Source organism: Lissotriton vulgaris, chromosome 2_1 (assembly GCF_964263255.1).
Source record: "Lissotriton vulgaris chromosome 2_1, aLisVul1.2, whole genome shotgun sequence".
In the NCBI taxonomy this organism is placed as follows: domain Eukaryota; kingdom Metazoa; phylum Chordata; class Amphibia; order Caudata; family Salamandridae; genus Lissotriton; species Lissotriton vulgaris.
This window is the reverse complement of record NC_141687.1, coordinates 1,329,407,276-1,329,431,694: the sequence shown is the minus strand read 5'-3', so window position 1 is coordinate 1,329,431,694 and position 24,419 is coordinate 1,329,407,276. Positions and strand designations below refer to the sequence as shown.

General features: G+C 45.4%; 1 protein-coding gene across 2 annotated transcripts in view; it reads right to left on the bottom strand.

Moving 5' to 3' along the window:
- CLASP1 (cytoplasmic linker associated protein 1) overlaps nt 1-24,419 on the bottom strand; it is a 1,635,412-nt gene that overhangs the window by 1,334,742 nt on the left and 276,251 nt on the right. For both annotated transcript variants that reach the window (XM_086957100.1, XM_086957101.1), the window contains exons 3-6: nt 20,654-20,732; nt 9,889-9,992; nt 6,740-6,831; nt 6,552-6,627 (exon numbers count right to left, since the gene is read on the bottom strand). In XM_086957100.1, coding sequence (XP_086813226.1) covers nt 6,552-6,627; nt 6,740-6,831; nt 9,889-9,992; nt 20,654-20,732 — 351 coding nt within the window. The remainder of the gene's footprint in view (nt 1-6,551; nt 6,628-6,739; nt 6,832-9,888; nt 9,993-20,653; nt 20,733-24,419) is intronic.

The window sequence follows — 24,419 nt, the reverse complement described above, 5'->3', positions numbered from 1 at the left end:
TCAGTACAGGCCACAGACTATCTCTCATGGACGCATGGCTCTATATCCATGTACTTTCACATGTCAGTGCGCTGCTACCTATAGAAGGGATAGACGGTTTATATGAAATGACCAGACTTTAATGCACGTCATGGTGTACAACTAGCAGGATGTTTTGATATGAGATCACTGTTTTGTATGTACTGTACTATACAATGAAATGCCAATAAAAACGATTTACAGAAAAAAATTCCACTATTCAGATCGTGGCAGTTAATGCCTTATTGGATGAGTAGCCATAATGTGGAATTACAATGTCTACTAGAGATTTGAATCTATTCTCTGCCAGATGCTGTGGTAAAGAAAATAATCGTTTTATCACAAGTAAAAATTGTGTTGGGCTGAATTTATTCTTACCAGTGTGGCAGGGTTACAAACGCACGCTTTTTATTTCTGATATTCTCTTTACACTACATTGCATATTGCCAGGTTATAGGTGGGGTCCCTCGAATCATGCAATTTTATGTCTATTGCATTTTCTGCATATATATGGATTTGACACATTTGCTACATAATCCATTATCTGATGCATACTCTGGAGATAAAAAAAATGGTTCTAGATCAAATGGATCAAAAGTTGATACAAAATGCTGCAATACACGTTGCCGCACACAGTTGAAGGCCCTTCACAAAGGGTGACTGCTCACTTTTCTGTTGCTTATTGCTATACTTGGAAGGTAAACGTGTACTACTGAGGGGCAACCTATGCCCAGCTAGTGATAACACTAATGAAAAAAAAATGACAAAGTAACAAAGTGGTACGATCACAAAATGTGCCTCGTTACGCCGCGTTATTTGGCTTTCATTAGTTAGTCAACCCTGACGCATAATTTGATCCTCCCCATTCGCTTAATTTCAGAGTTCCTGTTCATAGTGATCCTATTCTTCACATGTACTACCAATGGTACTGATCAAAATTCAGTTCAATAAAGAGCTACCAAAAATTATGCAATGTGGCATGATATACACATGGTAGTATTCAGGCTTATTACCCAAATGCTTACGACAGAACCAAATCATTAATTCCACGCGTATATTTTAAAGTTGATATCACTAAAGTTTTGCCACAAAGTATGATTTTCAAATAAATGGATAGTCTCTGTGTACATTGCAGCATATACTTTATACAGCTATTTTAAAATCATTTATGTAAAATTTGTAGGACAATATTTCATCTATTCTGTTTGATTACATTTCCTAAATAGTGTTTGTTTACTTTTTATATTTCACTGTATAGCACTATGTTTCACTGATGCAGTGAGAGGTTGCACAGTTGAGGATCGATGCACAGCAGTTGCAGAGCATGTGATCCTTCGACCTGCAGGACCCAAAGCTGCATTACATACACATTCAGGAAATACATGCGGTCTGCTTGCTTCAAGCTACACTAGCACAGATGCTGCCCCCATTTGTGAACTTGTGCATGAATATGCCAACGCTTTTCCAGTACTTCATGAAATGTATGTTTCGGCAGTTGTAATAGGAATTGCAACAACAGCCTGTGAGAACACCTTTTCAACACTATCGCCTATTTTCTCACCTTCCCGTCGCATGAGCGGAAACCAAATTTGACTATTGTTGTGCATGAGATGGAGCTCCCAGTAAACCTATGCATGAATGAGTTTGTAAGGGAGTTTTCACATAACAGGGCCTATATTACAGATAGGGAGTATGGTCCCTGTTTGCGTCACTGCGCACTTTTAGGCAGGTGCACTGGGTGGAAACAGGGACAGTACATCCTGTTACAATTAATGTGCTGCCCTCAGGACAGCCCGGGACCTGCGCCTGCCACGTGGGCAGCGCTTTCAATGAAAAATGGAGCGGATGTTTATAAGTGATGAAATCACGTGTTTCACAATGCAAGCGGCATTGTGCCTGCAATTTAAAGAGAGGAGAGAGAGTCCCTTTCAGACAGGTGGAGTTAGTGACTGCACCTGTCTACAGGGTGATGTCTAGTGAGTCCCTGGTAGCACCTTGTTACCCTCCAGTTGTCTGGCTTAAGGAGGCACATAGACTGTGCACCGCCTTTTTGTGGTGTATCGTCAGTGGGCATCCTGAAAGTCTATTTACCCCTGTACCGGTATTCCATGATATGGGTCGGGTGCAGAGGCAAAGTCATTCCCTCAATTGCATTGTGCCATACTCCCAGAAAAATGAGGGATTGCACTCTAAAAATAGCGCTGGCTCTATATGTGCACCAATGCTATCAGTATTACAGAAGGAGCTGCACAAGCTACCCCCTTCAGTAATGATACATCTCACTAAGTGGACTGTTGCACGCCGGGGCTCTCTGTATGATACACCCCAGAAGGTTACCTCTTGGACTACAATTACCAGGTTTACAATTACCAGGCATGAAAACTGCTATCAGGTATCAAGAGTACAGCTTTTTTTGTTCCAAATGTGTTGCTGTTTTTTTAAACATTATCAATGATAGTAAAAGAATGACATAAAAATAAACAGTAACAAAGATCACAGTGTGCAAAGAAATGTGTTGAACAAATTGCACAGAGTAAATAGCTAGTTTTCCTAGTGCAGAGATGCAAAGGCTTGGCTGTGGTTACAGGACCTTCTCAAACGTGAACTAATGTTACAATCTGCTTGGTATCCAGGTACTTTTATTAAAGCCTCGCCTGCAGGAAATTATATGGGTTAGGCATGACCAGTATAAACATCAGTTTTAAATTTCAAATACCTCTCCACATGCTCTGTACGGCTGTTTGGAAGAAAATATAATGTATGTTAATCTAGCTAGCGCATGTAGGCTACCTCCAGAATTGTCATAAATTGGGGACACATTGACCCACCCAAACACAACCATAGCCCATTCAGATACAATTTTCTGGAACCAGGCATGGTCAGGCCTCTTAAGCCTCTGGCAAACATGTCAGTGAAGGCATTGTACTCCTTCACAAGGAGCATATTTAGATAAAAAGTAGTTCCCTTCCATGCCAGTATCTACTGTAGCAATGTGTGCTTTTTGAGACCAAAAATATATTTGTGCTTTTAGTCAATTTACAAAACATAAATTAAAAATATGAAATATTTTGTAAAACAAGCAACAAACAAGCCATGCAAAGGACTTCCAACACCAGGCTTTGCCAATGCATGGAGTATTATGTTTTCAAATATCGGCCCTGTCCTGATCTTGGAAGAGCGCTGGGATATAATCCTGTTAAACAGTCACACTTGGACGACAGCAAGCTAGGCTCCAAGGTGTGTTTCGTTAGAAGAATGTTGAAATGCAGAGTTGTGTGATGACCAAAGTGGCACTCTTATCCGGACATTGGTTGCTGGTCATAAGCGAGGAGAGGTCTGAAGTGGACTTGAGGGACTGAACACGAGTGCGGGCTTTATTGGAAAACATTTTGGTGTCATGCATGAGGAGTACTGGAAACGACTTTGTTGTTACACACTTTATAGAATGACGCTGTATTTCCCAAAGAGCGGAAGACATGGCCACTACTAACAGACTCATTTTGAACAAAAATGCAGACTTGCAGTATTGAGCACCATCTGATCACGGGGTTAGGTGTGAGCTCTAAAAGTACATTTAGCATCACACTGGTCAATAATCATCAGCTTCTTACTTTCAAGTCTACATTTTTCAAGAGGTTACCGACTGCAAAGCACAGCGTTGAGAGTTAAGATAAGATGTTTCCGATGCAATAATATCTCCAGGGTGTAGGGCCATTCACTTGACTCACCTGAGTACAGAAAGCCCTCACAGGACTTACCCTTACCTCAAGTCCATCCCTTCTACTCTCCAATAACCAAAGAAGCAAGCAACAACAGTTAAATCCCCTCCAAGGTCACCTTCTCAATCAAACAATCAGGGGAGTTTTCTGCTCAACCCTAAGGGTCTCAAGGCACTGGGGTTGGAGGGCCAGCTCCGGTTAGTTGAAAAGCCAAGTCCTGAGGGTCTTCCTGAAGATGTTCAGGGTGGGGGCACGTCTGATGTCGACTGGGAGCTCATTCCAGGTCTTGGCCGCAATGTAGGAGAAGGTTCTCCCACCTGTTCTTGCTCTGAGGATGGGCGGGTGTTCGGCGAGGTTGGCGGACCGGAGATTCCTCTTGGGTACGTGGAAGGAAATTCTATTGTTGACCTATTGGGGTCTAGTGTTGTGGAGGCATTTGTAGGCGTGGGTGAGTATCTTGAAGGTTTTTCTCTTCTCAACGGGGAGCTAGTGGAGGTTGCGCAGGTATTGAGTGATGTGTTTGTGTAGAGGGATGCCATGGACAAGTCTGGCTGCTGTGTTCTGAATGGTCTGGAGCTTATGGAGTAGAGACTTGTTGATCCCGGCGTAGAGGGCATTTCCATAGTCCAGTCTGCTGTTTATGAGTGCGTGGGTGACAGTCTTCCTAGATTCGGGGGATCCATTTGAAGGTCTTTCGCCGGATGCGTAGGGTGTTGAAACAGGTGGAGGCGACGGCATTGACCTCTTGTCATGGATAGGGAGAAGTCGAGTACAATGCCGAGGTTTTGGACGTGGTCCATACGGGTGGAGGGCTGCAGAGGGCAAGGGCCACCAGGTGTTGTCCCATGCAGAGGGGGAGGGGCCGAGGACAAAGACCTCTGTCTTCTCAGAGTTCCGCTTCAGGCAGCTGCTGTTTATCCAGGACGCGACGTCCTTCATTCCTTCTTAGAAGTTGAGTCTAGTGGTGATGGGTTCCTTGGTGAGTGAGAGGATGAGCTGGGTGTCTTCGGCTTAGGTTATTATGCTGAGTCCGTGTTGTCTGACGAAGGCGGAGATGGGGGCGATGTAGATGTTGAAGAGCGTGGGGCTGAGTGACGATCCTTGGGGTACTCCACAGTTTGTTTCCGTGGGTTCAGAGAGGAAGGGTTGCAGTCTGATTCTTTTGGATCTGCCGGTGAGGAAGGAGCAGAACCCTGTATGCCAGCGTCGTGGAGTCTGGGGGTGAGTGTGCAGTGGGAGACGTCGTTGAATGCTGCAGAGAGGTCGAGTAGGTTCAGGGCTGCGGTATATCCTTGGTTGTGAAGGGTGCGCATGTAGTCTGTGGCGTCGAGTGGACCGGTCTCGCTGCTGCGGAATCCTGATTGGGAGGGGGTCGAGGATGCATTTTTCTTCGATGAATTTTGTAAGTTGGATGTTGACTGCCTTCTCTGTGACTTTGGCTGTGAATGGGAGGTGGGAGATGGGTCGGTAGTTCTTGAGGTCCGTGGGATCTGTTGAGGCCTTCTTGAGTAGGGGTCTGACTTAGGCACGTTTCCAGTCGTCGGGAAAGATGCCGGTTTCGAGGGTGGCATGGATGGCGCACCGTAGTTCAGGAGCGATGGTGGCTGCGGCTCTGTGAAAGATGTGCAGGGGTCCGGGGTCCGTGGGGGCTCCTGAGTGAATGTCTTTCATGGTCGATGCTGTATCTTCGGTGGTGACTGGGGTCCAGGAGGAGATGGTGGGCTGGCTTGCGACCTTCTATGTCATCTGTTTCAGGAAGTAGTAGCAAGAGGCCAATTCTTACAGTTTAATAACATGAAATCCACAGGATGGAAAGGTTGTGCTTTTATGTACTGTGATTTTCTGAGAATTTAGTTTATAATGTAGCAGTTGTGTCAGTTCTTATTGATTTTAGTATAATTTTTCCTTGCTTTATTTTGTAACAAATGTTAAAAACATGTGCTGCAATTCTGCCAATAAACTCTTGTCCAAGCAACTCGCATTACAAATTACAAGGGTCAAGTTCTGACATTACCAAATATGACTGGACTCAACATATGTGGGCAGACATGTCTAAGCTAATCAGAGAGCACGCAAGCATGTCTGTACTGCTGTTACTTTGGACACTGCTGGTTTATTAGGCTGTGAGCATATAATCACATTCCATTGTTGTTTCTAAAATGTACAATCTTGTGAACTTGAACAAAACATTTTTTGGAGCAATTTTGAGACTGTCATCCATAAGACAAGGCATATTCTTCTGCCAGTCTACACTGTGCAATAGCAGTAATGAAGTACAGAAGCTTTTTTTGTCGTACTCTTGGTCATCAAACACCTTCACATGGACATTTGGTTACTGTTTTTCAATAAATTGTAACCCATTTTTTATCGGACTGGACCAAAGCTGGACAAGTGGAGTCGAGCGAACAAAAAACCCTTCCCCTCCCGCCAGAGTGTGAATTATAAGGTACACAAACACATCCTCCCCATACACTGTACATCAGCCACATTCCATATAAAACGTAACACCTTGACCCCACCCCTCCCAATCCTCAAAACAACAACTATTCACCACAGTGACTTATGCTGTGCCGGAAACTAAAACGTCACAAGCATTCTCGCTATTTTCAGTCATTTGAAACATAAGGTCCCGCCTCTTTTTATCAGGATATGTATGAGTAAATGTAACAACAGACACAACACTTGGTCTTGTCGCAGAGTATGAAGTATAGATTATTACTTTATCACAAGGGCAGCACATAAATTAAATGTTCAACTGGGTCACTGGTTGTAAACATTACTATTCTGGGAAGACAAGATTTTCACAAAACTCACCTGGCTATTGGGATCGCCAAGTAAGTTACATATATGTGGCACAATTTTGCTTAGTGTTAAACTATTGGCTCCATGCCTAGAAGAAAAAAAAAGGTATTAAGATCACTCTTGAAGCCATGATTGTTGGTTGATACAGCATGTGTATTTTGCAAACCATGACCCTATGCTAAGTATCTGTGGAGACTTACACGATGAGCGTTGAAATAAGGCAGAGGCAAACTCCTTCCCTCGTTCGGAAATTCTTGTGTTTGAAGCCTCCTAACATTCTATCCCACACATACTGCAGAAAAAAAGCAAAAACACAAAAGAACAGCCAAATTAGTATAAGGCATGATTTCATTATCACAGTTCTAGCTTTGCTGAAGTACCCTTAGAACTTTGGCAAATGTTTGAAAGTACTGAGAAGACATCTTTTTTTAAAAGAATAGTAACCTCACTAGAGAGATAAAGGTAGAGAAATTGAGGGCACAAAATGGGGAAAAAGGGCATTACACTGTCACACGATGAGAAGTTGAGAGGATGTGGAAGTCAATAACAAAAACACTGTGTAAGCAGTCTATACACAACCACTTTAAACTGCACCCAAAAATGTAGCTCCGAGTCTGAAGGGACTTCCAGACTTGCTCTAAACAGGAGGCCAAAGCCCAACTGCATGCCAAAATACCAGAAGCAATGTCAGAACCATGATGCACGGGAGCATGGCAGGGAAGATGGTGTACTCTAGTCGACTCAAGACTATATACCAATTGCATGCAAGAACAAAGACCAATACACACCAAGGCTAAAAATACCTAATAAGATTTTCATGCCTTCCACATATGGATGACTACTAAGGTCATGTCTAAAGGCACAGCAGAGAGGTCATTTACAAACATGTTAAATACTACATGGGGGCTTGTTTTTCTTTGAATGACTACATCTTTAACAAGGTGTGTAACTACCGTACCTGAAGGAATACCATATGTATGTTAACTAATTTATGGGTGAGGGTTTTACCTTTAATGATTAGACTGCCTCAAGCTAACAATCAAAGGCCTATGTTTTAACATACTAGCCCAGAAGACATACACGCTAATTAATACATGGGAGCTGGCTTCCTTTTAAGACTAGTCGACCTTCAGACCACTCTCTCGCGCGCCATGCTCTACTACTTAGGCTTCTCTTGACTGTGACTGGGGGGGAGCATTAACACATTATCTCATTTAGTCATTCATACAAGGCAAACTCAAGAGGCAGTTCCAAAGAAGGTGTAGATGGTCACCGAAACAAAGATCATATTTCGTGCACAAATACATTTAAGAGAAACACTAAAATAGTGCTTATCTGTGAACATAAGAGGTACATTTACAATAACACACACATTTTAAGTTGTCACTTTTTTATGGAGTTGTTTAATAAGGAGCAGGAAAAATGTAGCTAGGTACATATATAATAATGTCACTTCTGCTCCCTGTTGTAACTTAAAGTATTGTGTTATACCATTTTCAAATATTTTAATCTAAACAATAATAGGTAACTGTTGTGTGTCCCAGTAAATTCAAAAGGTATGGGATGCATAGGAAAACTACAGCAGTACACATGAAACTCCTCCCAGATAAATGTAACACACTATATGTCCGACCGGTTATGGTTCCACAATGAAATTTCAACGTAGCTTTACTTCAGAAAAGCTTACTAGTCAAAACTGTCAAGTCTATTCTATTGTATGGATATTGGACGTATTGTGTACGTACAGAATAGAACAAATGCATGCCTCCTGGCTGTTGCTGTTATGAATTTTGTAATAAAACAATAAAAAATGTTTTATTTTTTTAAAAAAAGGTACCAGTTGTGACCTGTAAGATCTATACTAAAAAATAAATAGTGCATCAGATGATACGTTGGCGGAACCCTTTTACTTTTTGTTGATGCTTAAGACAGTTGTGCTTCTAAGATCAAAAATATACACAAGAAATTTTAGTATAACGTAGATTACACATCTTGAACATTTACTGTATACACAATAATCTTAGTATAACAGATTACACATCTTGAACGTTTACTGTATAGCGAAGCCTGGTTTAAACAATTACTCATCAGAAGGACATTATATTTCAGAAATAGTAATATTTCGAAAATCTATAATTCACGAGGGAACACATCTCTTAATCACTTGCCTTATCAGTCTACTTATTAACAAATATTTGTTCAGGTGTACAAGGCAGCCATGTACTGCCAAAGTTAGCCTTTTTCCAAAGTTTGTATTTATTCCTGTTCAGACAGAATTCAATTAATAAAGCCCCTTTATTCAGTAAGCTGGCCTATCGGGCCTTCATGCTGCCTGCTTTTGTATTGTGATCTTTCTTGTGTGCTATTGTAATTACTACCTTGGAAGTACCAGTGAGCGCCTTTGGTCCAGACGTTTGGTAGGAGGATATGAAGTTTCACTATAATTTTGCCTGGAGCCCCAGTTGTGTGATTTGGGGTGAACAGCTGCAATCCCATCTTGGGACAGTCAAGTCATCATTCTTTTGGGGCGAGAGGAGGGCAAATATATCACTTGAGCTTGAAAGTAGAGGCTACTTGTGGTAATATTATCCTTCTTCTCTTCCTATGTAGGAGTTTTGACATGTCACTTATGGAATTGTCTTATCATTGGAGTGTTATCTATGTAATGCAGAATGTGTTGTGAGCTGTGTTCTAAATCAGAGAAGCGGTTGGAGCTGATCTGATTTAGACGCTTTGCTCTGTGCTCCTGTGGGTCCTAGGATTTAACTTAAATACATCCTTATTTAAACTTCTTCTGCCTCCTCCCTTCTTTACACTACTGTAGGAAGTTGATGAGTTGCACTGTACTGAAGTTCATCAAATGATCGATTATTTCTGCCAAAACAGCTCATGCTAGGACATTAATGTAGGATTATTACCAACACCAGTTAGGTAAAAGTATAGTGGAGGAGTGTGGCTCAATGGTTAGAGCGGCAGACCCTGATGCAGAGCTCTGGCCCGGGACCAGGGTTCAATTCCTGCCTCAGCGGGTCTTGGGCTCAATTTCCTCGGACCTGACAATTCTCACCTCGGTGCCTATTCTAATCAAGGGTCCCACGCTGCAACTCTGGGCAATAGCTTGCTTAATCTCCACAACGGCCCCAATAGCGCTGGGATGCCTGGCTTCACCCTGGGGGCGCCCAGGAGTGGACACTGCACAGGGAAAGCCAGGATGGGTTCCTCAGCGGTATGAGTAATAGCGCCAGGAAACCGCTTGGTGACAGTGCGCTCTACAAATACCTTGACATTTATATTTACATTTATAGTTTAAAAGCATTTCTTTATAGTAAATACAAATGGTTATAGGTACCTGAGGAACAGTGGCCTGCTCCATGATTTTGAGTAGTAAATTCTGATCTTGTTCTCGGACAGAGTCCTTGGCATCTCCCAACCGGTCAATTAAACTTGGGAGTACTGCAAAGAAAAGAAACAAGAGATGGTAAAACACACTTCTAGTACTATTAATTCGTGCCAAAATCATACAAAACAATTACAACTTTCTGATCTATAGCTCAAATAATGCACAGATATCACAGTAGCAGACCACAGCTATGTAAGGAACTTTATTGTGGCATGCCTTTCTTTTTCTTTCTAATTCTAACTAGTATAAAGTGAACACAGAAGTAGGTTTGCATAACTACCTTCGCAGGGTCATTGACGAGATGATTAAATATGTAGGCCAACAACAAATCAAAGTGAGAGGAAATAAAAATGCGTAATATCGACATTAGCCAAAGAGATCGCAATAAAAACACAGACAAAAGAAGCTGTTGCCACAAAAACATGTCTAATATTGAATATGCTACTTACCAGTATGCATCTGTTCTTGGCATGTAGGGCTGCTAACATTCACATTTAGTGCATAGATCGCCGCCTAGTGTTGGGTCCGGATGATTGCACATTGTTGTCCTGGAAGAGTCTTCGAAGTATCACGAGATAGGTGGCTCCTCCCCTGGACTACAGTGCGCATGGGCATCGACTCCATCCCCAGATTGTTTTTAGCCATTGTGTCAGAGATGGAGTGAAATAGTGTAAATGATGTCCATGCTAATATTTGAATGCAATAATGCTCTGCAGCCGCTACGGGCGCCGGGGAGGAGGGCGGGCGATGTGAATGTTAGCAGCCCTACATGCCAAGAACAGATGCATACTGGTAAGTAGCATATTCAGTTCGAGGCATGTGGGCTGCTAAATTCACATCTAGTGCATAGAATACATAGCAGTCCCTCCATTAACGGCGGCCGCCCGTGCCAGCTGCAGAAGTTTGAAAAAGAGTTCTAAGAACAGCCTGTCCTACAGCTGCCTGCTGCTTGGAATGTACATCTACACAATAATGTTTAGTAAACGTATGTGGTGTAATCCATGTGGCTGCTCTACAAATATCTTCCAAAGGGATATTACCCAGGAAAGCCATGGAGGCCCCCAACTTCCGCGTTGAGTGGGCCCTGGGGGGAACCGTTAAAGTGCGCTTAGCCTTGTGGTAGCAAATCTGTATACACTTAACGATCCACCTGGCAATTCCAGCCTTGGAAATGGGGTTGCCTTTGTGCTGAGCTGAGAAGGCAACAAACAATTGTTGTGTTTTCCTAAAGTCTTTGGTCCTGTCAATGTAGTACATCAACGCTCGTTTGACATCAAGCGTGTGAAGCATTCTTTCAGCCACAGTCTGAGGGTTCTGAAAGAATGTGGGCAGTTCAATGGTCTGATTGACATGAAACTGTGACACCACTTTAGGGAGAAACTTAGGATTAGTGCGCAGCACCACCCTATTAGGATGAACCTGAATGAATGGCTCTTGTATTGTGAGCGCCTGTAGCTCACTAACACGCCGTAGAGACGTGATGGCAATGAGGAAAGCGACTTTCCATGTCAGGAACTGAATTTCACAGGAATGTAGGGGCTCAAACGGCGGTCCCATCAATCTGGTGAGGACCACGTTGAGGTTCCACACAGGAGCCGGCGGGGACCTGGGGGGAATAACCCGCTTCAGCCCTTCAAGGAAAGCCTTAATGGCAGGCACCCTGAAAACAGAGAGGTGCTGCCTGTTTTGGAGATAGGCCGCTATGGCGGATAAGTGTATCCGAATGGAAGCATACGCCAAATTGCATTTGTAAAGATGCAACAAATAGCAAATAATATCAGGAATGGACGCATCCAGCGGGTTGATATGATGTTCTGTACAGTAAACGACAAACCGCTTCCATTTAGCTGCATAGCAAGCTCTGGTAGTGGGCTTTCTTGCTTCTCGGATAATGTCCATGCATTCCGGGGGCAAACCAAGATAGCCAAACTCTAGGACTTCAGGAGCCAGATCGCCAGGTTGAGCTGTTGCGGATCTGGATGCTGAATGTCGCCATGGTTCTGCGTCAAGAGCCTGGGCGTGAGGCGCAGTCTTCGATGCGGTACCACGGAGTGCTCCAGAAACGTGGTGTACCACGGCTGGCGCGCCCACGTTGGAGCAACCAGGACGAGTGTCATCGAGTGCTGCTTCAGCTTTCTCGCCACCAGCGGTATGAGAGGGGCTGGGGGAAAAGCGTACGCAAATCTGCCTGACCAGTTCATCCATATCGCATTGCCCTGCGACTGCGGGTGTGGGAACCTGGCGGCGAAGCTTTGGCATTTTGCGTTCTCCTTTGTCGCGAACAGGTCTATCTCTGGATGACCCCACTCTTCGAAATACGGGTGGAGTACTGATGGATGTAACTCCCACTCGTGCAGTTGGTGGCTGTGCCTGCTGAGCAGATCCGCCATCTGATTGTCCTTGCCCGGGAGGTGCTCCGCCATGAGGAAGATGTTCCTCTGAATGGCCCACTTCCACATGCTCTGAGCCAGATGAGACAGCTGCGGAGAGTGTGTTCCTCCCTGTTTCTGGATATAGTACATTGCAGTCATGTTGTCCGTCCGGATCAACACGACCTTGTTGCACAGATGCACCTTGAAGGACTTCAGTGCCATGAAGATTGCCATCAGTTCCAAGTAGTTGATGTGCATCCTCCTCTGTTGTGCCGACCACAGTCCCTGCACCGTGTAATGGAGCACATGCGCTCCCCACCCTTGCAGAGACGCGTCCGTCGTCAGGATAATCTGTGGCACATGCTCTTGGAACGGTCGGCCCTTGCAAAGGTTGTGTGGAGTCCACCAATGCAGAGAGTTGTATGCCCGACCGGTGACCAACACTAGGTCTTTCAACTGTCCTTGAGCCTGAGTCCACTGGTGCGCCAAGCACTCCTGGAGAGGACGCATGTGCAACCTCGCGTGCGGGACAATGAAGATGCAGGAGGCCATCATGCCTATCAACTGCAGAAACACTCTCGCCGGAAGCGAGTGTCGTGGTCTGAACCTCTGAATCAGTGACTGGATGCTGTTGATCCTCACTGGATTCGGCTGAGCTGTAGCAGTCTGAGTATTGATCGTCGCGCCCAAGTACTGCCGCACAAGGGCTGGCTGAAGGTGCGACTTTGGATAATTGAGCGAGAACCCCAGACTGTGAAGAAGGTGAATAGTGCTGGACATATCTGCGGTGCACTGCTGAGCCGACTTGGCCTGAACCAGCCAGTCGTCCAGATACGGGTAGACATGTATGTTCTGTCTCCTGAGATGCGCCGCCACGGTCGCCAGACACTTCGTGAACACCCTGGGGGCAGAGGTCAACCCGAAGGGCAGTACTTTGAACTGGTAATGTCTGTGTTGAATGGTGAACCTGAGGTATTTTTTGTGGGATGGATGGAGTGGTATGTGAAAGTAAGCGTCCTTGAGATCCAAGGTCGCGAGGAAGTCTCCCTGTTCTAACAGTGGAAGGACCTGCTGCAGTGTCAACATGTGGAAGTGTTCTGAAAGAATGTACATGTTGAGCGGGCGTAGGTCGAGGATGGGCCTGAGCGAACCGTCCTTCTCTGGTACCAAGAAGTACAGGGAATAGACCCCTGTGCCTTGTTCTTCTTCCGGCACGAGCTCTATAGCGCCTTTTTGCAGCATAACAAGAACCTCCTGCTGCAATAAGTGCAAGTGCTCTGCCGACATAGGACGGTGTCTTGGGGGAATATTGGGAGGAGGTGATGTGAGCTCCAGACAATAACCGAATTGGATAAGTTGCCGCACCCACCTGTCTGTGGTGATGGACTTCCAGACGGGCAGGAACTGCTGGAGTCTCCCCCCGACAGGTGTCAGATGGTCGGGGGGCAGTGACAGGGAGTCACTGTTTGTTAGCGGCAGAGGAACGGCCGCTGTTGTTGCCTCTGCCTCTGCCCTTGGAGTTGTTCCCTCTGTAACCACCTCTCTTTTGCGGTGAGTACGAGGATTGTGCACCACCCCTGGTAAATTGCGTCTGCTGTGCCAAGTGTCCTCTGGCAATACCCCGATTGCCTGAGCGACGAAAAGTGCTGCTCCGAAATGGCTGAGACTGAAGCGCACCCATGGATTTCGCCGTCTCAGTATCCTTCTTAATCTTCTCAAGAGTGGAGTCCACCTCTGGTCCAAACAGACTGTCGGGATTGACAGGCTGGTTAAGGATAGTTGTTTGTATGTCAGGCTTGAAACCAGAGATGCGGAGCCAGGCTTGGCGTCTCAGCATCACACTAGTGTTGATGGACCTTGCCGCGGTATCAGCAACGTCCAGTGCACACTTAATAGCAGCGTTGGAGATGAGCTTGCCCTCCTGGATGAGCATCTCCGCGCCCTCTTTGAACTCATCAGGGAGGTGTTGCAGAAGCTGCTCTAATGTGTCGTAGTGTGCCCTGTCGTATCTGGCCAACAGGGCCTGTGTGTTGGAGATGCGCCATATGTTGGCTGCCTGCGCTGCCACCCTTTTCCCCGATGCCTCTAGCACTTTAGACTCTTTGTCCGGGGGAGGAGCTTCACCCGTCGTCTGAGAGTTCGCCCTCTTGCGAGCATTGGAGACCACCAAAGAGTCCAGAGGCAACTGGCCCCGAATAAAAGCAGGGTCCCCAGGTGCCGGCCTGTACTTCTTCTCAATCCTAGGGTTCACCACTCGTGCCCTAGTAGTGTCCTTGAAAATGTCAGTGGCATGTTTCAGCATACCCTTAAGCATAGGGAGAATCTTGACAGACTTTTCGGCAGCAGGAAAAGTGTCGAACAGGAAGTCCACCTCCACTGGGTCTGCATGCATAGGTACACTGTGATTAGCAGCAGCCCTTTCAATCAGGGCATTGAACGCCGTTGAATCCTCTGTGGGGGAAGTCTTAGGCCCATAGACCTGCGGGTCAGGGATATTCTGGTCGTCCCCCTGATCCCCAGATGGCCCCCAGGAGTCTCGCAGTTCATCAGGGTCATTGCCTTCAGGAAAGGTATACTGTTCCTCCTGCTCACCCTCTGCAACATCTGAACCAGTGGGTGAAGGCTCCGGGCTCGCGACTGGTTGGTAAAGAGGCTCCACCAGTTGAGGAGACCCTGGGAGCGGCTTCTTCATCTTTAACGGGATCACAAACGGCTCCAGAGGCTGAGAAGTGATCCTCCTCTTCTTGAGCGTCAACCTCCCCGTGTCGGCATCGATGTAATGCTCCGACTCGTCATCCGAGGGAGCCCGTCGACCCGAATCGCCACTCAGTTGGGTGTGCCCGCCTTCCATCGAGTCCGTGGGCACCGACCTGGGCGCAAAAGCCTTAGGCACCACCTTCGGAGGCAGGGTGAAGTGAATCGGCATCGAGGCCTGCTTCTTCGACACCACCGGAGTAGATTCAGAGGGGGCTCCCGGGGTCGACACCGACTCCCTACTACGAATCCGCTTGAGGGAGTCCTGCACCTGCTTCGTAAAGGAAGCGGACGGCTTCGTCGATCCGACTGACGCCCTCGATCCGCCCCCCGGCGAAGACTGGAGCGCGGTCGACACCTTCTTGGGCTTGGGAGTTGTCAAACCGTCCCCAGCGCCACCCGAGGTCTTCGGGTCGGCCATCGACTTCTTCGGCACTGGGGGCTCCAACGTCGCCGACGCGGCCCGCTTGACAGTAGTCGGCACCGAGGCCCTTCCCGAGCCCGAGGGCACAGACACCTTAGGGCCCTTAGCCGCATCCACAGTCTTTCTCGGCTTGGAGGCGTGCGAAGACGACGGTGTCGATGACGTAGCTGACGTCTTCGAAGACGACGGCGCCGATGACGCAGCCGCCGTCTTTTGTGTCGATGAAGCATCGCCCCCCTTGGGCGTGACCGGTCCGGAAGGTTTCACTTTCGGTTTCGGTTTCTTCGATGGAGGCTCCGTAGAGGTGTCCACCACTTTCGGTTTCAGTTTCGGTAAAACCGGTCCCGTAGGGGCGTCCGTAGCCGGGCCGACAGGCGGGGCGGAGGGACGAGGCAAATGGTCGTGGGTAAGGCCTTGAGGCGATCCCGTGACCGAAGCCGGAATAAAAGTCTTTTCGGGGCATAGCTCATCCTCCGAGCTATCTTCCACGGCCCCAAACGGTTCTTCGTCGTCCCCTACCTCCTCGATGTTTTCTCCGAGGACGCGGTACTCGACTTCCTTTCCGTAGTCGGCCTCGACCTCCGCCGATGCCGGCGAAATCTGCAGATTAAGCTCCTGCTCCTCTGCAGCAGGGTCTCCAAAGATGTCCTCTGGCGCCGGAGCCGATCGGTGGGCCTCAAGACAGGCCACGCGCCGAGACTTGATGGTCTTCTTCGATCGGAATCGGGAACAGGCCATACAGTTGGCCTCGTCGTGATCCGGCGAAAGACACTTGTTGCACACGGGGTGCACGTCGATGTGTGGGTACTTGGAACCACACACGGGGCAGAACTTGAACGGACTCCGTTCCATCGCAGTATCGTCGGGGTCTTGCTGCGTCGACAGGGCCTCGATGATCGAAGAGTCACCGACTCCACGAAAACCCACTCGAAGAGTAGGAATGAACACGAGACCGAACGGGAACAATACCGACGAATTACTAAAAGCCTTTTGGCCTTAAAACTGTTTTATATCGATTCCGAACAGGAGGCGTCGAAATCACATCCGAACCCAATGGCGGAAAAAAACAATCTGGGGATGGAGTCGATGCCCATGCGCACTGTAGTCCAGGGGAGGAGCCACCTATCTCGTGATACTTCGAAGACTCTTCCAGGACAACAATGTGCAATCATCCGGACCCAACACTAGGCGGCGATCTATGCACTAGATGTGAATTTAGCAGCCCACATGCCTCGAACATAGGGTCATTCACCAAAAGTGAAATAATGGTGCATAACAAACACATGGAGTAGATGTTATAAGTTTCCTTATGCTCCTTCTATCTTCCTGCTTGGACTGCCAATTCTGACTGAATCTGTTCTACCCATTTAGGGTTATGGCCCGAATAATTCATCTCTATGCTACCTGATTTATTTAATAACAGAGAATTGAGATCATTTGAGACAATTATGACTAGTTTGATATTCCCCGGAGTCATTGCCTCACTTTTGTACAAATTAAACTCCCCTTCCTATTACTGAACCGAGGGCATAGATCTTCTGTCCAGAGCGATGGAAGGACTATAGACAATTCCTTAGATTAATTGGTGCTGGGCCTCTTTACCGGACCTGGAAAAGGCAGAGCCTGGAGTATATTTATAGATTTGACGCTGCTGCTGGCCAGGAGAAATATTACGAAAAATTGGAAAGCGAGATCTTCCCGATGGTATAGACGTGAAGTAAGGTTTTGTTCGACCTAGCCGTTATCTGAAAGCACACACATGCACCAAGAGGAAAGAGCTGCTTTGAGGAACTGTGCCATTTCACAAGATTGGGATTCATTAGTGGAATAATTTAAAACTCATGTTAAAGATGATACACTTAGGGCCCCATTACGAAAGTCCGCTCGCCACCGTAACGGAAAATGGGACAAACCGCTAGAGGTGCGGCGGTCCCACAAAGCCAATTAGGATGCGCCTGCCACACTGGTGGCCACATTCTGGCCTTTAACATTGCGGACAGTGCGGCTGGGTGCAGCCCCACCCACAATTTTAAAAGTGCATGGTTTACATTGCCATGCACAACGTAACAGGCACAGCGCAGTTTACCCCCCAAGTGCAGCCCCCCAACCTTCCCGGGGGGCCGTAATGGGCCCCCAAAGAAATTTCCGACAGCCTTTCCATGGCGGCATCGCTGCCGTGGAAAGGCCTTTGAATTTGCACATCATAATATGGATGGCGGTGCCTGCTCGGCACCGCTACCATATTATGCCCCAGATCCGCACGACAGGCAATCGTAACGATTGCCTGCCGGGGGAAAAGCGATGGACGGTCTTTCCGTCTGCCACGGTACCCCCGCCATACTAATATGGCGAGGGTAAATCAGTTACAGATGGCGGGCTCAAAACTGAAGCCACGCAACATAGAACTACTGCAGGAGTAGATTAAAGTAAATAAGGAGAACATAGGTATACGTGACAAATGAATGGAAGAGAGCAGATGTCCTTAAGTACAACAACTGCCTGCAGGAGATCAGAGGTGCAAAAGTAAAAAGAATAGATGCAGGACAGCAGAGATTCAGGAAGAAAAGAACTAAAGGAATGCAGAAGAGCAATGGTATGAATTAATGTGGGGCAATAAATATGCATGAGGCTCCAATTACTGAAGAATGCAGGAAAACAGTTGCAAGGAATGACAGGAAAAGTGAAGGAGGAGACATGTGCTGTAGGAGACTTAAGAAGTACATAGAGGCAGAGAGAAGAGAAATGAAGGAAAGCACCAAAGAAAGGGGAAGAGAAAAACAAAAAGATCCAGAGCACAAAGATAAAGCTGGAAAGAAATGGAAGTGTTTGGAGGGCAGACAGCAGGAGATGTCAGATGAAATAAGGATGGATAGAGAAGAGGTAGACAGATTAAAAAAAAAAATTCATACTTCGCTAAACTGCAGAATCCATGTTGGATCAGCCGACAGAGAATATGTTTGAGACCCCAATGCAATCATGCTTCTCAGATCCAGTCAGTCTGCAACAAGGGTTAACCCAAGGATTGATTCTCTCCCTAGCCCTTTTCAATCTCTCCCGTGAATCCCTATGCACAATCCTTGGTAGTCAGGAGTCCTCTTCCACCTATACGTTAACAATGCCCAAATCTACCTGAAGGTATCCTGCCCGGAAGACTTCACCCACCTCTACTATTCCCTGAATAAGAGTTGAAACTTGAATGCCAACCAACCCCTTCAAACTAAAACCTGTGAAAACAGAATTTCTTCTCATCTCTCCTAAGAAAGTTCAATCCAAGACTGGATGGAACGCCTCCTGGACACTGATGGTCAACCCTCTATCTTTCAGAATGCCAAATCTCTTAGATTCACCCTTGTCAAATACCTTAACATCCAGAGCCATATCTCCTCCATGGCTAAGAGTGCCTGGTTCCACCGAAGGCTGCTTTGGAGGATCATGAATCTCATTCAAGCACAGGACCTTAAATCTGTTGTCCAGATGCTCGTGCGCTCCAGACTGGACAAAGGAACCGCACTCCCAAAGTCCCCCAGAGAAGTCCTACATGCCAGGTGTCGAGACAGGACACAAGAAAAGTGATCACATCTCATCCTTTGCACGCTCCTTTTAGTGTCTTCAAATAGAGGAGAGAGCTCAATATAAACTGACTGAAAATCTCAGGCATTGATCGAGATTCATGAAACACTCAATTGCTCCTCCTCAACCCCCCACCTTTAGACACAAGCGATACATGAACCAATCCTTCTTCGGAAGCGCCGCAAAAATATGGAACTTCCTCCCACTGAGAAGTTGCCTGACTGAAAATCATGCCACCTTCAAAAAAGAACTCAAGCCATTCTCTTCAAACAACACTTATCCCAAACTGCTCCTAACTCCTCACGCTCCCTCCAATCGCATTCCAACCTCAACCTGCACAAACTATTGATGCTCCTCACGGGGTACTGTACCACCAGCTTTTGATATCTATGTTTTGTTATGACTGAATAAGAAGAGCTCTACCTCCTGATCGAGGCTAACTAGCATTTAAGCCACCTTTAATGTACATGTATATTTTTTATTTGTTTATTGCTATATTCTGGCTTTATTGTGAAGGGCTTGGATGGTGGGCCATGACTGTATTATATGAAATACATATTAATAACAGAGATTATGAGAGTCAGCCAAGCAAACGATTGGGGACACTAAGTGCACAGCTTAAAGCTGCAGCGCTGTGGCACATAAGCAAGCTGCAGCCAGTCAATGCTGAAGGAAGTGTATGATGGAGGGGGAATAAGCAGCAAATGCTTGCGAGAATACGAAAAACATGGCTTGGGTCCTGCATTCTATGACGATTAGTACCAGAGAAGAAGCATCCTATCTACACTCAAAGTCAAGAAAAAACTGCTAAGACTGGCAAAACTTACCAATGTTACCAATAATTTGGACATGGATAGGTAAGTGCCGGTGTAGGGCAAAGTAGCGTCTGGCAACATTTAAATACGGTGGGGTGTGACACCCCAAAAACTCACCATATGCAAGTTGCATTTGCTGGAAGGTCCAGTTGCGGTCTCTCTCTTTTCTCCTCGGCGCTGACTCTGGAGGAAAGAGAAGGACTCCCTCCCTTGAAGAATCCAAAACCAACCAATCACTGCTCCAGGATTGGTTGGAGCAGGCTAACCCAGCGCTCATTTTGAGGCTGGGGGCCTGTAGCAGCAATCCCTCGGCTGGTTCTCAACCCTGGGACTGCAGGCTTCGAAGTGCATAGGTCAGATTAGCTGGCTGGAGGCTGCCGGCCAATTTGATATGCGCCCTGGCAGGGGGCTAAAGTAATAGTACAATTGCTCTAATCAGCCCGCCGCCTGCCCTTGCGCGAGCCTGCAACCCTTAATAAAATTGTATTTATTACCATTTTATTAATGTGTGTGATGCTCCTCCGCCATTACAGAGGTGCGGCCCCTGGTAGGGCACATGCCTGTTATTGCCCATCCACACAATGTTCGGTGCTCAAAGCTATAGAAGCAGTTTTCAGTTCTAATATTAGGTGCCAGATCCACAAGTTAAAAACATGAAATAGCCTGGAAACAAGAGCTGCAACATACAAGTCATCCGCATTCTTTTTTTTAATCCGTTATCCTCAATTTTCTGGACTGGAATGGATAGGGAATAACATTTAAGAAGGGTGATGTCTTACCTGTGCCAATCTGTGCCCTGAAACGATCTTGTAAACGGGACACCAGTGCAGACAAAACATCCATTCCAAGCAAAGCCACCTGCAAAAACAAAATGGGAACACAGACATTAAAGTTACACCGAAGGCATGTTGAAAATGCAACAACTGTGACAAAAATAGAAGTCAATGAAAAAATGAGAAAACGCAAAGAGATCATCAATATACACTAGCAAACACTTGTTTAATGCGAAACGGCAAAGCTGGTAGATCTAGCATTGCGAATAAAGGGAAAGTGTTTTGTGTATTTAACACAAACTTGTATGTATTCCTCTAAAAATATGATTGAACAAAGTTGGCAACAAGTAACAGTTATTAAACAGGCAACAGTAAAAGTCAAAAGTTTTACCCAAAGATTTTGACGCCCTGTAATGTTAATGGTTATCGTTTAACCCATATGGCTCACCTTTTTGGCTTGAATCTTGAAACGTATGACTTGGCGAATATATCATTCCTGTAGGAAAGTAGGATCCTTCTGCCTGGTTACCCCCACTTTTTTCCTGGTGCTATGCTGGTTTTTGTCTAGTCTGACTGGGGTCCTGCTAAACAGGACCTCAGTCTCTCTGCTTCCTCCCGTAAATTGTTATGTCAGTACTTGGGTACATCCTAGATTGGATACTGGGGTACCCTTATCAGTCCCTAGTATATTGTACAAGGGTACCCAGGGCATAGGTACCCCAGAAGTCCCCCAGGGGCTAAAGCATGTATTATCCCACCCCTGAGAGATCATTCAAAATGGAACTACAGGCCAGCCATTGCAGCCTGTGTAAGCTAATGCTAGCACCACTTACTAAAGATATAGGTTTCCTATATCTAGGGTCACTGAACTTAAAACCTATACATCGGCCCTATAGCAGACCTTCCCAATCCTGAAGACAGGGTGCTTGGTTCTAAGTGTGAGAGTTCCTCTGCATGAGCAGAACACCCCTACAGCCTACGGAGACCATTCTTTCGGGCTGTAAGTGAAACAGCCATATACTATCTAGAGGGGCACCGCATAATTACGAGATGACCATCTCAAAATGGGCTGCAACAAATCATATTATGTTTGGTATAAAACATCTTGGAACCATACCCCCACACGTTTACGGTGTGGGAGTATGATTCCAAGCACTGGAAGAGCCCTCCGTTAGGCTCTCTGTGTTCTAGGTGCCAGCCTTCTAGACCCAGACAGCACAAAACGGTTACTGAATACCCGAGACCCGATTCTGTCCTCCTGCCGATAAGACAAGCTTAAGATGGGGAAGGTGGAATAATAGGCATCCTGTCACTGGGAGGTGTGACCAAATCCCAGACAGGTTTTAGGGTATTTGGACCGGGTGGGTTCACTTGCAAGTGCCACTAAGTCTGCACGAGGGGCACATTAGGTGTCCCCATGCACAGTCCAGGTTAAAGCAGCTATGAGAGCGGTTGGCTCCCGCTCTGGCGTGAAACTGGACAAAGTATGTGTAACAAAAGAGGTACCCCTGAATACATTTCCTAAATCAGGGAGAATAACTATGTATGAATAAACTATTTAGGAAATGGATAACAGAGCGGATCTAGATATAATTAGACACACTATAAGACCAGAAGGAAAAAATGTATTATTTTAAAAATATATATTTTTATAAGTTGGATAGTAAAAAAATCATATATTTTCACAGATTTTGTAAGAAAGAATGAATAACATACAATTTTTAGTCATAATGAGGATACATCCACAATCTCCTATGCGGCCTATGCATGATGAAAAAATTACTTCTATGACTGTTTAGGAAACTAATCATACACACATATCCATTCACACAAGGCCTAGGTTAAGTAATTGAAACATGATATTGTCAACATAAAACCTGAATATGTGTATCAACAATAAATGACTTAACAAAAAAAAATTATATTTATCACAAGTGAAATAAACAGACATGGCTATCATACTTCATGTCTACAAGCGTTTGGGCTCAAAAGGTGTTTATAGTCTGCCAGCACATCGCCCTCAATAGCATGAACAACTAAGAAATACCACACACACACACACACCTACACACACACACCTACACAAACACACACACACCTACACACACACATACACCAAACTAACCTACCCCTAGCCCAGATGCCTGCCAACAGCATTTTTCAACAATTTATGCCACACCACACAAATATCCAACCGTACACATTAGAAAAAAACTCCTCTTCTACATTGAGCACGGAAAAGATATTCATCATATTTTTCTATCATAACAGCAACAGTTTTCTTAACACCAACACCATGAGCCCAAAAACTTCTAAATAACCAGTCCCATTTAGTATGCTCCTGAAATGCCCACTGAACTAGACAACCATCTACCCACATCCATTAAACCCGAAAATCATACCAAAAGTTCTCAGTGAACACGACATCAGAACCTTATCCATGGATGGACCTGAACACAATACTGGTAACGAATCACAAGTCAAATCGGACTCCAATTGACGATGAAAACCTTCACACAGTTGGAAAGTCAGCAACAGACTTTGTAGACACTATGAAGCAATGCCAGTGGCAGAGTCCATACTATACAAATACCAGTAACATAATATCTTGCTGTCCAAACCCTGACATTTTCTCAGCTGAAGTGGGGGAATGCCACCCAGGCTGGTCTTTCTCAAATGATTCCCACTTCTCAAAGCGCCGTCGTTCATGCTTTGGGCATGCATCTCATTGGTGCCATGACATTTTATTATATTACCTCAATGCTAAAACATCTTCAATGGCACTCTTTTGAAGTCAGACCGTTGTCTAATGTTGCTTCCGTGATTTAAAAAAAAGCATACAATTGGTATCCCAAGCTATCTTACTAAAAGAATCAATAGTTCCAACTGGACACATGGGATGATAAGCTTAAAGTGCTCACATTTCAGAAAACCTCCTGCATTGTCAGTTTTTTCCTGCAACGTACTTAGCATCTAATTTGCACATTCAGCTGTCATCTTGTACCTTATCTCTTTTGAAGTCTTTCAGCAGTCACGGAAAACGTGCCTATGAAGAAAAATCTCCACTCCGTTTTAGGCTAAGTTATATGTCTTCAGTCCATTAGCTTTTTTCCCTTGTTTTAGGGAATGCTTTCATTAAGTGTCAATGAAATATACAGTGGAAGGCATTTACTTTTTTGAAGTTATGTGCTTAGACACGTCCCATGCCTTGTTCGTTCTTTTGAAAAATAAAAACATAAATACATTAATTACTTCCAAAGAAAATACCAGCACCTTCAGTGTTTGAAAGAAGACAGAACTGGGGTGTAAGACTAAAATAAAGAAATATTACATAAGTGTGATGGTCATCTGCTGTTGCAGATGACTATTTAGATTGAGTACTGCTTTCTGGCAAATATTTCTGTAAATATGCTAATGAAAACTATAGTTTAAAAAGGCTAACGAAAAATGAACCAAAAAAGTCTGAAAGCACGCTTCAAGTATTATGAAAGGTGCAAGAGGAAATCTCTCTTAGACTACCAACCAAAAATATCTGGTAATCTAGCAAGGATATTTTCTCTGCAGAAGAATTTTGTTTTAAAAATTTCCCTAAAGTCTGGCTAAATCAGTAGCCTCTCCTTCCCCTTACTTCTTAACAACTACCCTAACTCTGTATGACATCTTCACTTTTTTATCTTGTTTCTTTATCCTTCATAGCTGTGTGCTAGACACCACTCTGCTTCTGGCGTCGATACAAACTACATATCAAAATGATATATTCAAAGGACAGAAA